The 14,614-nt window shown below is 48.0% G+C and overlaps 1 protein-coding gene across 1 annotated transcript in view; it reads left to right on the top strand.

The window, feature by feature from the left end:
- Positions 1-6,239: 6,239 nt before the first annotated feature.
- grin3bb (glutamate receptor, ionotropic, N-methyl-D-aspartate 3Bb) overlaps positions 6,240-14,614 on the top strand; it is a gene marked incomplete at both ends in the record, with an annotated part of 569,733 nt that continues 561,358 nt past the window's right edge. Inside the window, 2 exon segments of the mRNA XM_084311504.1 lie at positions 6,240-6,597; positions 6,600-6,694. Coding sequence (XP_084167630.1) covers positions 6,240-6,597; positions 6,600-6,694 — 453 coding nt within the window.

Here is a 14,614-nt window from a genome sequence, read left to right as displayed (position 1 = left end):
ACACACACACACACACACACACACACACACACACACACACACACACACACACACACACACACACACACACACACACACACACACACACACACACACACACACACACACACACACACACACACACACACACACACACACACACGCACCACACACACACACACACACACACACACACACACACACACACACACACACACACACACACACACACACACACACACACACACACACACACACACACACACACACACACACACACACAGAGAGCTCCCGCCCCTGTCCTGTAAGCTATGGGCTTGTGTTGCTACACGGACATGTTTGTATGTTGCACGGTACTTTGTATGAAAACACGGGTGGCGTGTTCGCACATGAGCCTAAAGCCTTGTATGAAAACCCATTTTTTTAGGGAAAGGAGTTCCCTGGTCCCATGCCATATTTGGGCAGGTGGGTCACGGAATTCCCCCGGCCATAGAATACGTCACTGGGTGCGTTTCATTGGGTCATGAGACTTCCGTGAGTTTTTTTCAGGCTCCATATTGTGGACCACTGTCATTGTCAAGATTGGGTGATGCGGTGCGTTGGAAACTGTTTGTTTTTATACTTACTTTCTTTGTACTGTATGTAGCACACTCTCAGGGGCAGGGTGCGAATCATGGGGGAGCTCGTGAGCCATGGCTCCCCTAGATCAGACATCAGCTCCCCTGAAAACATGATTTGTGAATTTTTGGGGGGTCTCTAAATTACTGAAAATAAATGCTATTTTTGCCATGCATTTCTAATTTTTCTGTAATTTTCTGTATCATCATCGTGTATAATAATTAAATTAGGCTATTTTGATGTATGATTAATGATTTGCGCACTAATTCACTGTAATAGACAATAGCATAAATCTGCACTGCAGATATACCCTATATCGGCACTGCAGATATACCCTACTCGTAATAGATGGCAACATGCTATTCTTGCGTTTACCATTCGGAGCGTGGCGGCGCTGCAACCTGCAGGCACAAATCAAACTTCATCAAAAAAGCGTAATGTCGAAAGTTAAACAAAATATCAAAGAAGTAAGCCTTCTAACCAATTTTGGTTTTACAAAGAATGCGAAGCAGCCTGCTGCGGGGACTACTTCTGTCACATGCAGATTTTGAGAATTGGGCAGATCTTCACTATCAGGTCGGTGGCGATAATGTTGCCTTTGCCTACTACTATAATAATGTTAGACTCGATGTGTTTGGTCGTGGACTTGTTGTTCGGTATTGGTTCATCCGTGTGTTTATGTGTAAATAGGACTGTTGTGTGTGAATTTTAGTGTTGGATCAGAGGGGTTAATCTGAGCATGTGTATTTTAATATGTGCGTCTTCATCCTGCCTGCAGACCTGTGTGGTTCTGTAACGTTACTCATACCCAGACTCATATTCTATGACTGTGCTCATACTGTACCTATAGCCTAATAGGGCCCGTGTCGACCGGGGACGTTTTATGAGTTGTCAGCTCCTGTCTGTCATTCATTTCTATGCTACAGACGCGACCGGCGCGTTCCTTTTCCCAGCGCCGTGCCTCGCGTTTTTGGGCGGAGTGCTCCCTACTAAACTAGTTCAACTTTTGGAGAGGAGCGCGCTCATCAAGGTCACTTTTTTCGACCGACCAATCAACATCGAGGAAGTGGCGGAGCCGCGTCAGTCGCGAGACCCAGGAAAACGCTCGGAGCTTTTTTTATTTTATGCATACCGTGGGTGGTGATGATGATAGAAACCGCTGTGGCCCATACAGTTGAATGCTGGTATTACACTCACTGAGGGACACGAAGAAGTCAAGTCCGATGGGATTTGGGAATCTCAAATACAAATCGGGATTGGAATAAAAAATGCATTTATATTAAACAATACAGAATATACAGCACATCTTGGGGTCTGTAGGGTAAGCACGTATTCCTTCCCCCCTGAACATTTATGGAGATGTATGGGCCTTTTAAGTCAGTGATAAAAGTGTCTTTCAAGGATAAGTGAGCTCCTGCACTGATTATTATAGTTCAATATACAATATTTGATCACCAAAACCCCCCAAAAAGCATAAAAAGGGGGCCCCCGCCCAAAAAGGGACCCCAAAAATCGGGCTTGCACACTGCCCTCGCTCGTTTCGCACACGCTTGCTTCGTCCGTCCACAGGCTTAGTGCCCTTTTCAGCCTTTGAGCACCTGCCCCTCTAAAGCCTCTTAGCCTGCAACGTCCCACATATGGGACGTTTTTCTGACTTTTTGCAACCGGCACTTTGGCGACCCCTAGTGGCTCGGGTGTGCATATTTTGTAATACAATATATATATCGAATTGAAGGCTTATTTGTTGCCTGTCGATAGTGACAAAATCCGTTCAGCGGTTCTTGAGTTACATGCCGGTATTTGAGGCTTGTGCAAAGTACACGGTATTGCGCAAAATACCACTCCCGACTCAGGCTGCAGTAGTTCCGTCAATCTAGATCCAATCTCGAAAATGATTGTGGATCGTTGTAGCCAATGAGTGTGGCTTTCCAATGATACCCCACGTGCAAAACAAAACAAAAACACGAAAACAGGAAGAGAAAAACAGCAGAATGAATTGAAGTCTATGAGAAAACTGAGTTTTTCTTTGTACACAGTTTACCAAAATCACTCATAATCACTCATTTCTGGCTGGATCTTTATGAAATTTAGATATGTACTACATAGGGCTTCAGGCTATGGCTCCGTCTGGATTCGTAAGCCATACCACCTTCTGGGGAAATATTACCTCTGGACTACTAACTACTACAGAAAAACTTGAGTAACAAGTTTTTTTACAACTCATGTTCAGACCTATGTTACTCTATTACGTTAGCACTAAAAGTGAATGTTTTTTCTGCAATCAGAAACTTCAAAATGTCATCTTTCAAAAGAGACCAGGCTCATGCATGTGCTATAAGTATAAAGTATGTTGTTTTGGTTTGCAACAAAAGTATGCAGTCCTCATGTCAAGTAAAAGAATTGCCACTTTTCTGCCCGCTTGATACGCGGCTAAAGTCCTGTCCACGTCCCTGGCTCCCGGACCTGCAGCTTTCAATTCATGTGAAGCAAAGGGGTGACAAATCAACTCCGGCCGAGACGCTGATTCATCGCCGTTTCCCAAAGTTATTTTGGCCTCCGCCAGCTGGGACTGTTTTTTTTAAAATCTTGGACATAAAACACCGGCGTGTGTCTTCTTCGGTGCCAAACCAGCTACACCGAAACGAAATTCGGTCTCTTGGGCGAATCATTCCCTTTCGGGTGTCCCGCCTAATGATGTCTGAAGATCATCTAAAACCGTTTTATTTTGTATTTGTTTTTTTCTATTTTATTTTCAGCAGCCACCACCTATCGTTTAATCTACCAGATGTGAGTGAATTCCTCTGAATAACGAGGCGCAAGAGTCGTGAATGAGCGTTATTAATGGACACTTCCCCTCTCTAAAGTTAATTCAAGCGTTTAACAAACACATGGTCATTTACATTGAGTCATTTAGCTGCTGAACGCTTTTATGCAAAGCGACTCACAAGTTCACGTCAGCAGGGAGGAGGGTACGAGTACAACTCTTTCAGCCGAGTAACCACGTCCATCACAGTGTTGAAACTTGGGTGCTGCGGTGTTGAGTGCAGAGTAGTAGAGACATTGAGACGCGTGATTGAGACGCGTGATTGAGACGCGTGATTGAGACGCGTGATTGAGACGCGTGATTGAGACGTGTGATTGAGACGTGTGATTGAGACGCGTGATTGAGACGTGTGATTGTGTGGCACCGGGAACCCGCTCACATGTCCCTGCGCTGCTCCTGCCGGAATGACAATCCAGTGGCATCCCCTCCTCTCCCCTTCCTCACCCCCTCCTCTCCTCCTCTCCCCCTCCTCCCCCTTCCTCTCCCCTTCCTCACCCCCTCCTCTCCTCCTTTCCCCCTCCTCCCCCTTCCTCTCCCCTTCCTCACCCCCTCCTCTCCTCCTCTTCCCCCTCCTCTCCTCCTCACCCCCTCCTCTCCTCCTCTTCCCCCTCCTCTCCTCCTCTTCCCTTCCTCTCCCCCTCCTCCTCCCCCTCCTCTCCTCCTCTCCCCTTCCTCACCCCCTCTCCTCCTCTCCCCCTCCTCCCCCTTCCTCTCCCCCTCCTCTCCTCCTCTTCCCCCTCCTCTCCTCCTCTTCCCTTCCTCTCCCCCTCCTCCTCCCCCTCCTCTCCTCCTCTTCCCTTCCTCACCCCCTCCTCTCCTCCTCCTCCCCCTCCTCTCCTCTTCTCCCCTGCCTCTCTCACTCCTCTCTCCCCTCCTCTCTTCCTCTCCCCCTCCTCTCCTCTCCTCTCTCCCCCTCCCCTCTCCTCTCCCCCTCCTCCCCTCTCCTCTCCCATCTCTTCTCCCCCTCCTCTCCCTCTCCTCTCCCATCTCCTCTCCCCCTCCTCCCCTCTCCTCTCCCATCTCTTCTCCCCCTCCTCTCCCTCTCCTCTCCCATCTCCTCTCCCCCTCCTCGCCCTCTCCTCTCCCATCTCCTCTCCTCTCCTCTCCTCTCCTCTCCTCTCCTCTCCTCTCCTCTCCTCTCCTCTCCTCTCATCTCCTCTCCTCTCCTCTCCTCTCCTCTCCTCTCCCATCTCTTCTCCCCCTCCTCTCCCTCTCCTCTCCTCTCCTCTCCTCTCCTCTCCTCTCCTCTCCCTCTCCCCTCTCCTCTCCCTCTCCTCTCCCTCTCCCTCTCCTCTCCCTCTCCTCTCCCTCTCCTCTCCCCCTCCTCCCCTCTCCCCCTCCTCTCCTCTCCCTCTCCCACTCCTCTCCCCTCTCCTCTCCCCCTCCTCCCCTCTCCTCTCCCCCTCCTCGCCCTCTCCCCCTCCTCCCCCTCTCCCCCTCCTCTCCCCATCCTCTCTCTCCCTCCTCTCCTCTCCCCTCTCCTCTCCCCCTCCTCGCCCTCTGCTCTCCTCCTCTCACCCCTCCTCTCCCCCTCCTCCCCTCTCATCACCCCTCCTCTCCTCTCCTCTCCTCTCCTCTCCTCTCCTCTCCCCCTCCTCCCCTCTCATCACCCCTCCTCTCCTCTCCTCTCCTCTCCTCCCCTCTCATCACCCCTCCTCTCCTCTCCTCTCCTCTCCTCTCCTCTCCTCTCCTCTCCCCCTCCTCGCCCTCTCCCCCTCCTCCCCTCTCCCCCTCCTCTCCCCATCCTCTCTCTCCCTCCTCTCCTCTCCTCTCCCCTCTCCTCTCCCCCTCCTCGCCCTCTGCTCTCCTCCTCTCCCCTCCTCTCCCCCTCCTCCCCTCTCATCACCCCTCCTCTCCTCTCCTCTCCTCTCCTCTCCTCTCCTCTCCTCTCCTCTCCTCTCCCCTCCCCCCTCTCCTCTCCCCTCCTCTCCCCCTCCTCTCTCCCCCTCCTCTCCCCCTCCTCTCCATCCCCCCTCCTCTCCCCCTCCTCCCCCCCCCTCTCCTCTCCCCTCCTCTCCCCCTCCTCTCCCCCCCCTCTCCTCTCCCCTCCTCTCCCCCTCCTCTCTCCCCCTCCTCCCCCCCTCCTCTCCCCCTCCTCTCCCTCCCCTCTCCTCTCCCCCTCCTCTCCCTCTCCTCTCCCCCTCCTCTCCTCTCCTCTCCCCTCCTCTCCCCCTCCTCTCCTCTCCTCCCCTCTCCTCTCCCCTCTCCCCCTCCTCTCCCCCTCCTCTCCCCCCCTCTCCTCTCCCCCTCCTCTCCCCTCCCCCCTCTCCTCTCCCCTCCTCTTCCCCTCCTCCCCTCTCCTCTCCTCTCCCCTCCCTCCCCTCTCCTCTCCCCTCCTCTCCCCCTCCTCTCCCTCTCCCCCCCCCCCTCCTCTCCCCCCCCCCTCTCCTCTCCCCCTCCTCTCCCCTCCCCCCTCTCCTCTCCCCTCCTCTTCCCCTCCTCCCCTCTCCTCTCCTCTCCCCCTCCTCCTCTCCCCCTCCTCTCCCCCTCCTCTCCCTCTCCTCTCCTCTCCCCCTCCTCTCCCCCTCCTCTCCCCCTCCTCTCCCCCTCCTCTCCTCTCCCCCTCCTCTCACCCCCTCCTATCCCCCTCACCCCCGTCCTCCCCTCCCCCGTCCTAATCACACACTCACACTCGCACTGTAACTCCATCTGTGTAGATCACCGGTCATATCATCGTCAACAAAAAAGCAATAAAGGACCTTATCGGGAGGGGGGGGGGAAACGAGAAGAAAGGAGAGTAAAAAAAAAAAATAAACAAAAAAAAAGCAAGCAATGCTATCTTCTGACAGTACCTCATTCCGTTTGAGCGCGCAGCAGGATGCATTTAATCTCCTCGAGGTTCTTGGCATACTTTTACTTCGGATTCCAAATCATTCTACAGCTCTTCTTCATCGACCCGTGTCACCTTCATCCCCAGCCGTGCCACATCCTGGCGCGGATAGGACACACCGTGCGCATCGGTGCCCTGCTGCCCACCCGCCAGTCGGCCAGGGTGCAGGCTGCCCTGAACCGCGCCCTCGCCGGCATCGCCCAGACCGGGGACAACTTTTTGCCTTACAACCTGAGCCTGGAAGTGGTGCCCCGACAGCCCGCCAAGGGGGACCCGGAGTCCCTGTCCAGGTGCGTGTGTCAGGCCATCGTGGTGCAGGGGGTGTCGGCGGTGCTCGCCTTCCCCCAGACCAGGAGGAAATCGTACAAGTGGAATTTATGGCTTCTTTTTTGGAAATTCCTTTTATAAGCATCATTGAAAACGGAGAACCGCTACAAACTCAGGTAACGTAATGTGTTATATATATATTATATATATATAATAATGTGTATAATATAGGTGATAACATTATATGTATATCACGAAACCCCCCGAATAGAACATACAATATTACCATTAGTAATATTTAATGGTTAATAATTAAATATTAAATAATTGTTCTATTTGGGGGGTTGCGTGATATACAGTATGGTCTGATCACAACAACTTTGTCCTATATGGCTGTGCGTTATGTATGGATCCGCCACTGTGCGCAAAAGCGGCTCTCCTCAACTGTCCCCGTTTGGTGCCATGTCTGTCTGTCTGTTTGTCTGTCTAAGGTATTTCTTGCGAAGTCGCGTTTTCTTTTATCTGTATACAGCACATCTAAACATTATATTTACTAATAAACCAGACCCTGCGAGGTTTGTCTGCGTCCAGAGCGCACAGGCACCGATTGTTTTGTCGACTTGACCATCATCGACTTGATCTGAATCATCCAGAAAAGTTACTCAACAGCACTCACATCATATTTTATAGCATGCCATGCTGTATGGTATATCTTTATATTATTCATTTGGAAGCATATTTGTATTAAATCATAATTTTATTAGCATGTGTTTGTAAACGTTAGTAGTCCCCATTTTGTAAACAATATAACCGTATTGGTCTTACTTATTTATATTACTCATTATAATAAGTGTGCTGCATGGCATCAGTAAATCTTAGAGAAACATCTGTATCACTCGTGATCTCTTCACTGGTACACCATAGTACACAGAGAGGCAATTTTCTGAACGCATCTCTTGGTGAATGCAAGTTGTTGGTTTATATATAAAGGATCTAATTTGGATAGAATCAAATCTATTGTAATGCAGGCCCGACAGCATCAAATGTCAGCATCTGTATTGATCACACACACCAAAGTCCCTTTTGTCCGCCTTGCAAAAAATCCAACACACGCATGACGCTGATGGGAATATCAGTCAAATGAATGTGGAGAAATTGGGAAGTGGAGGAGGATGACGAGTGTGCAGAGAGAGGAGGAAGAAGAGGAGGAGAAGGGGGAGGAGGGGAGGGGTGACAGAGAGGTGTATAGCCTCCTGCTGGCAGAAAGTAAATGTATTTGACAGGTTTGACACAAAGGAGAGGTATAGGAGAGACATGCAGAGAGGAGAGGTATTGTAGAGACATGCAGAGAGGAGACATATTGTAGAGACATGCAGAGAGGAGAGGTATTGTAGAGACATGCAGAGAGGAGACATATTGTAGAGACATGCAGAGAGGAGACATATTGTAGAGACATGCAGAGAGGAGACATATTGTAGAGACATGCAGAGAGGAGAGGTATAGGAGAGACATGCAGAGAGGAGACGTATTGTAGAGACATGCAGAGAGGAGACATATTGTAGAGACATGCAGAGAGGAGACATATTGTAGAGACATGCAGAGAGGAGAGGTATAGGAGAGACATGCAGAGAGGAGACGTATTGTAGAGACATGCAGAGAGGAGACGTATTGTAGAGACATGCAGAGAGGAGACGTATTGTAGAGACATGCAGAGAGGAGAGGTATTGTAGAGACATGCAGAGAGGAGACATATTGTAGAGACATGCAGAGAGGAGACATATTGTAGAGACATGGAGAGAGGAGACGTATTGTAGAGACATGTAGAGAGGAGACGTATTGTAGAGACATGCAGAGAGCAGACGTATTGTAGAGACATGCAGAGAGGAGACGTATTGTAGAGACATGCAGAGAGGAGACATATTGTAGAGACATGCAGAGAGGAGACGTATTGTAGAGACATGGAGAGAGGAGACGTATTGTAGAGACATGCAGAGAGGAGACGTATTGTAGAGACATGCAGAGAGGAGAGGTATTGTAGAGACATGCAGAGAGGAGACGTATTGTAGAGACATGCAGAGAGGAGACGTATTGTAGAGACATGCAGAGAGGAGACGTATTGTAGAGACATGCAGAGAGGAGACGTATTGTAGAGACATGCAGAGAGGAGAGGTATTGTAGAGACATGCAGAGAGGAGACATATTGTAGAGACATGGAGAGAGGAGACATATTGTAGAGACATGTAGAGAGGAGACATATTGTAGAGACATGCAGAGAGCAGACGTATTGTAGAGACATGCAGAGAGGAGACGTATTGTAGAGACATGCAGAGAGGAGACATATTGTAGAGACATGCAGAGAGGAGACGTATTGTAGAGACATGGAGAGAGGAGACGTATTGTAGAGACATGCAGAGAGGAGACATATTGTAGAGACATGCAGAGAGGAGACGTATTGTAGAGACATGCAGAGAGGAGAGGTATTGTAGAGACATGCAGAGAGGAGACGTATTGTAGAGACATGCAGAGAGGAGACATATTGTAGAGACATGCAGAGAGGAGACGTATTGTAGAGACATGCAGAGAGGAGACGTATTGTAGAGACATGCAGAGAGGAGAGGTATTGTAGAGACATGCAGAGAGGAGACGTATTGTAGAGACATGCAGAGAGGAGAGGTATTGTAGAGACATGGAGAGAGGAGACGTATTGTAGAGACATGGAGAGAGGAGACAGAGACATGGAGAGAGGAGACGTATTGTAGAGACATGCAGAGAGGAGACAGAGACATGGAGAGAGGAGACGTATTGTAGAGACATGCAGAGAGGAGACAGAGACATGGAGAGAGGAGACGTATTGTAGAGACATGCAGAGAGGAGACAGAGACATGCAGAGAGGAGAGGTATTGTAGAGACACGCAGAGAGGAGACAGAGACATGCAGAGAGGAGAGGTATAGGAGAGACACGCAGAGAGGAGATGTATTGTAGAGACATGCAGAGAGGAGAGGTATAGGAGAGACACGCAGAGACAGGACGAGGGGTAACATGTAAGATGGCCTCGCCACAAGATGAGCCCAACACAACATGTCCCGCACGGCAGAAGCGCTGAGTCTTGAAACCCCTCCTTCTTTTCAATATTGTAACTCGGGACTGAAAATGCAACGCAAGCCCATAATAACAACCTCTCCTCCGTCAACCCTGTCCTCTGTGATGTCCACCTCGCTGCTGCTGCTGAGCTGTGTGCCACTTGCTCCGCCAGACTGTCTGAATGTCACAGCACAGCACACAGCACACACACACACACACACACGCATGCCGCCCGCTCGCTCGCCCCTCTCTCCTGAGCAGCGAACGGAGCAGCCTTTCCCCGTCGACCCCGATGTCATGTGCTGCTGTCACGGCTGTTTCGGGAGCAGACTCGTTTCTGTATCTCTGCACCCCGACGATAGAGCGCTTCTCCCTGCATGGCTGCCTGCAACCCTCCGATGAGTCGTACAGGTCAGCCGATGCCGGGGCAGATCTGTCTGTCATCCCCCCCCCTTCCCCCACCCCCCACCCCCCCCACGTATCCTCCAGTGTACCTGTGCCCGGCTTTAAGGGACGGCGTGAGTCGTGGGGCATGACAGCAGGCCCGGAGCACCGGCTGCCGCAGGAAGCCATCCACACAGTTCTTCTTCTTCTTCTTCTTCTTCTTCTTCTTCTTCTTCTTCTTCTTCTTCTTCTTCTTCTTCTTCTTCTTCTTCTTCTTCTTCTTCTTCTTCTTCTTCTTCTTCTTCTTCTTCTTCTTCTTCTTCTTCTTCTTCTTCTTCTTCTTCTTCTTCTTCTTCTTCTTCTTCTTCTTCTTCTTCTTCTTCTTTTATTACGGATCCCCATTAGTCATCGCCGCAGCAACAACTAGTCTTCCTGGGATCCACACACAACAAAAACAGTACACATACATACATAACATTATAGCATACATAAAAAATATATATTCCAATATTCCTACATATAAAAATAATTCCAAATAGCATTACAGTACACAAACAGAGTATCAGATCACAGACAATACAATAAAAGGGATTAAACTCTCAGTCATATCTTTACAGTGTAAACTACAGTATCTGTGTTTTTCTTTGATGTAAACTGATTTCTTTTTCTCTCAATGCTCTTTTCAAATTATTTTTAAAACTTATCTTACTGGTTATCTGAGTAAGATGTACTGGCACTTTATTCCAATATGACATGGCTCTATAATATAACACAGTTTTCTTTGCTGCATTGGCTTCTCTCTGACACCTTGCAAGCAACTAGTGTTCTTTTGACGGCCATCTTGGCTCTCTTGGGAGTCTCCAGTCCTCAGGTACAAGACGGTGCTGCTACACGGCTGAGCAACAATGTAATGACGGCCATCTTGGCTCTCTTGGGAGTCTCCAGTCCTCAGGTACAAGACGGTGCTGCTACACGGCTGAGCAACAATGTAATGACGGCCATCTTGGCTTTCTTGGGAGTCTCCAGTCCTCAGTTACAAGACAGTGCTGCTACACGGCTGAGCAACAATGTAATGACGGCCATCTTGGCTCTCTTGGGAGTCTCCAGTCCTCAGTTACAAGACGGTGCTGCTACACGGCTGAGCAACAATGTAATGACGGCCATCTTGGCTCTCTTGGGAGTCTCCAGTCCTCAGTTACAAGACGGTGCTGCTACACGGCTGAGCAACAATGTAATGACGGCCATCTTGGCTCTCTTGGGAGTCTCCAGTCCTCAGGTACAAGACGGTGCTGCTACACGGCTGAGCAACAATGTAATGACGGCCATCTTGGCTCTCTTGGGAGTCTCCAGTCCTCAGTTACAAGACGGTGCTGCTACACGGCTGAGCAACAATGTAATGACGGCCATCTTGGCTCTCTTGGGAGTCTCCAGTCCTCAGTTACAAGACGGTGCTGCTACACGGCTGAGCAACAATGTAATGACGGCCATCTTGGCTCTCTTGGGAGTCTCCAGTCCTCAGTCAGGGCTGTACGCTAAGCTTTTTCACTAGGGGCACAGGTGCCCCTAAATGAAAAATTTAGGGGCACATAATCTTTTTTAGGGGCACCTTTTTAAAATAACAATTTTACCATTATAGTGCAAAAAGATATGTTGTTCCTGCCTCATTACTGTGGTCCTTTTATTTAACATTTAAGTGCTTTTGTTTTCAGGTTTGTATCTTTTATAATGAACCAACTGAAGTATTCCCACAGTTGCAAACATTTCTTCTTTCATTGATAACAGTGTATTAACAGTGTTCATTAGGGATGGGTTAGGATCGATACTACTACTCTTATCGATTCGATACTGCTTAACGGTTCGGTACTTTATCGATACTCTTATCGGTTCTTTTTGATTATTTTGCATGCCATTTTTTTTTATTAAGAACATAATCGACATTGCTTTATTATTCTTTTATATAACTATATTACTGCACATGGCTACTTTTTTTTATCAATTAATACAAGCAGTCAGATAAATTAACTATTTTGGGACTTTCTATTTTATTAAATCAGAATGTCCCACCCAATACCCAGCTGTTAAAAATAGCCTGATGATATATTTTCCATGAGTTGAGTGGATGCATGACCCGAGGTGTGTGTGTGTGTGTGTGTGTGTGTGTGTGTGTGTGTGTGTGTGTGTGTGTGTGTGTGTGTGTGTGTGTGTGAGCGAGCGCACGCTTTGCGTAGTGGGCGTGTCAACAGTGTCAGCTGAACTCGCACCAAACAAGGCATAGGGAAATAGTCAGACACTCCAGATATTATTTCATAATACAAAGTTTCTGAATGGATATTTGGATTAAACCAAGTTGTATGCAGTGATGACCGGTCTTTCCCCGCGGAACACAAGTTACTTAACGTTACACGGGTCGCGCTATGCATGCTTAGCTTGCTAACGATAGCGAGTGTGTAAGTAACAGCCCCGCCCCTCGGGCAGACGGAGGGAGACCGAGGGAGGAGAGATATAGAAAACGGCCAACAAGATTAGTTAAATTCCTCGAAAAAAAGGAGTGAAATATGAATGAAAGGGTTGAAATCAGTACTAGCAAGAGTGCCCCCAAATATTTTTTTCTACTAGCACAGGCTATTTTTAGGGGCAATATGCTACGCCCTTGTAGCACTGTACAGCCCTGTCAGTTACAAGACGGTGCTGCTACACGGCTGAGCCTGAGCAACAATGTAATGACGGCCATCTTGGCTTTCTTGGGAGTCTCGAGTCCTCAGGTACAAGACGGCCATCTTGGCTCTCTTGGGAGTCTCGGGTCCTCAGTTACAAGACGGTGCTGCTGCACGGCTGAGCGACGATGTAATACTCACCCAGAGAGACGTGTGTGTCGGACTGCCCGTTGATCTGGCTGCCGGCCTTATTCACAGTATCAGACAGAACTGTCATGCGTCTGGGATGTAAGGCCTACTGTATAGTTATCAAAGAGCTTGTACTCCCTGGCCCCTATAGGATTAGATTAGATTGTACTTTATTATCATTATATTTGCATACAACAAGATTTGGGACTCAAACTTAAAGGTGCAGTATAAAATCACACAAGTAATAAAAGAGAAACATAAAATACTATACACAAAAATAAAACACTATACAAGAAACATTAAATAATATACAAGAAACATAAAATACTATACAATACTATACAGCACGTAAAATACTTTAAAAACCCTTCTAAGCGATATGGAATCCAGCACATCTGGCTGCAGATGTGTTGACTGACTATAATTGGTTCTGTGAATTGTCCTTGTTTTTGTTTTAATTGCTATATATGTTTTTTTTTTTTTTTTTTATTGTTGTTTTCATCTGTAAATGTGAAATTGTAACTGTGCTGCTGCCTATCTTGGCCAGGACGCTGTTGTAAAAGAGATTTTTAATCTCAATGAGACTTTTTCCTGGTTAAATAAAATTAAATAAAAATACAATAAAACAATGTTACAATACAATATACAAAATAACAATATACAAAATAACAATCACAGTGTCAGACGGTAGTGGGTGGGTATTGCACTGTGTATATTGCACTTGGGGGGGGTAGGATGTTGCACAGTGTGGGAGGAGGGGGAAGGGGAGAGTTATTGGTGCATATTGGAGTTCAAGGTGGTGATGGCTTCAAGGTGGGGAAGAAACGGTCTCTGAGCCCGTTGGTTCTGGCTCTGATGCACCTGTAACACCTGCCTGATGGCAACAGGTCCAACAGGTGGAAGCCGGGGTGTGTGAGCTGTCCTTCGTAATGTTTTTTTGCTCTGTTGAGGCAGCGGGAGTTGCCCAAGTCCTTCAGGGAGGGGAGGGGGCAGCCGATGATTCTCTGTGCCGAGTTTATGACCCTCTGAACTCATAACCGTGCAACCACAAAGAACGCTCAGCGAGGAGTATACCGCTGTCACTTGTAGTATTGCCTCTTGCTGCACAGCTTGGTCCGAGAAACCAATACCTGCCAATCCTGCTGATGTATTGACGTGAAAGGGAGAACATTCACCATAAAACAGAATTTACATTGATTGTGCTATTCTAATGATCTTGGACAGTTAAGTCAATTATCTACATCGACAGCTGTCTCCCTACGTTGGGAAGCAGAGAATCAAAACTTGAATTTGTGATGTCATCGTGTGGCACTTTAAAATGTACAGTAGGGCTAGAGCTCTGAATCAGAAAATGTACCCATATTATCCCAGTAAAATCACCATGGGTTCTGTCGTCTCACTGTTCACTGACTATGGAGCGGCTAGCATTATAGAAATAACATGTACAAAATAAAAAAGAAGTAAAACACCTGATACACCTTTAACCTTATGTAGCAACAATGTTCTTTATCCCATTTGTAAATTATTTTCAAAGATGTCAGTGGTGTTGACATGCTGTTGTCTCTCAGAGCTCTTGACCTGTGTACAGTAATAGTTGCTAGCTGTGCGGGTCTGTCTTCGTGCAGCGTATTGTTGGACTTGGCATGCCTCACTAGTCTATAACCACTTACATCGCAAGCTACTTTAACAAATTAAAAGGGGGAAAAGTCTCACATTGTAAATCTCCTCGCTGGGCAGGGAAAAGTGCTCACATTTGTCATGTCTAATGTCTACCCATTAAAATCACT

This window comes from Notolepis coatsorum (genome assembly GCF_963971535.1).
Source record: "Notolepis coatsorum genome assembly, chromosome: 3".
Taxonomy (NCBI): Eukaryota; Metazoa; Chordata; class Actinopteri; order Aulopiformes; family Paralepididae; genus Notolepis; species Notolepis coatsorum.
The sequence above is the reverse complement of the archived record's forward strand: the minus strand, read 5'-3'. Positions and strand labels throughout refer to the sequence as shown.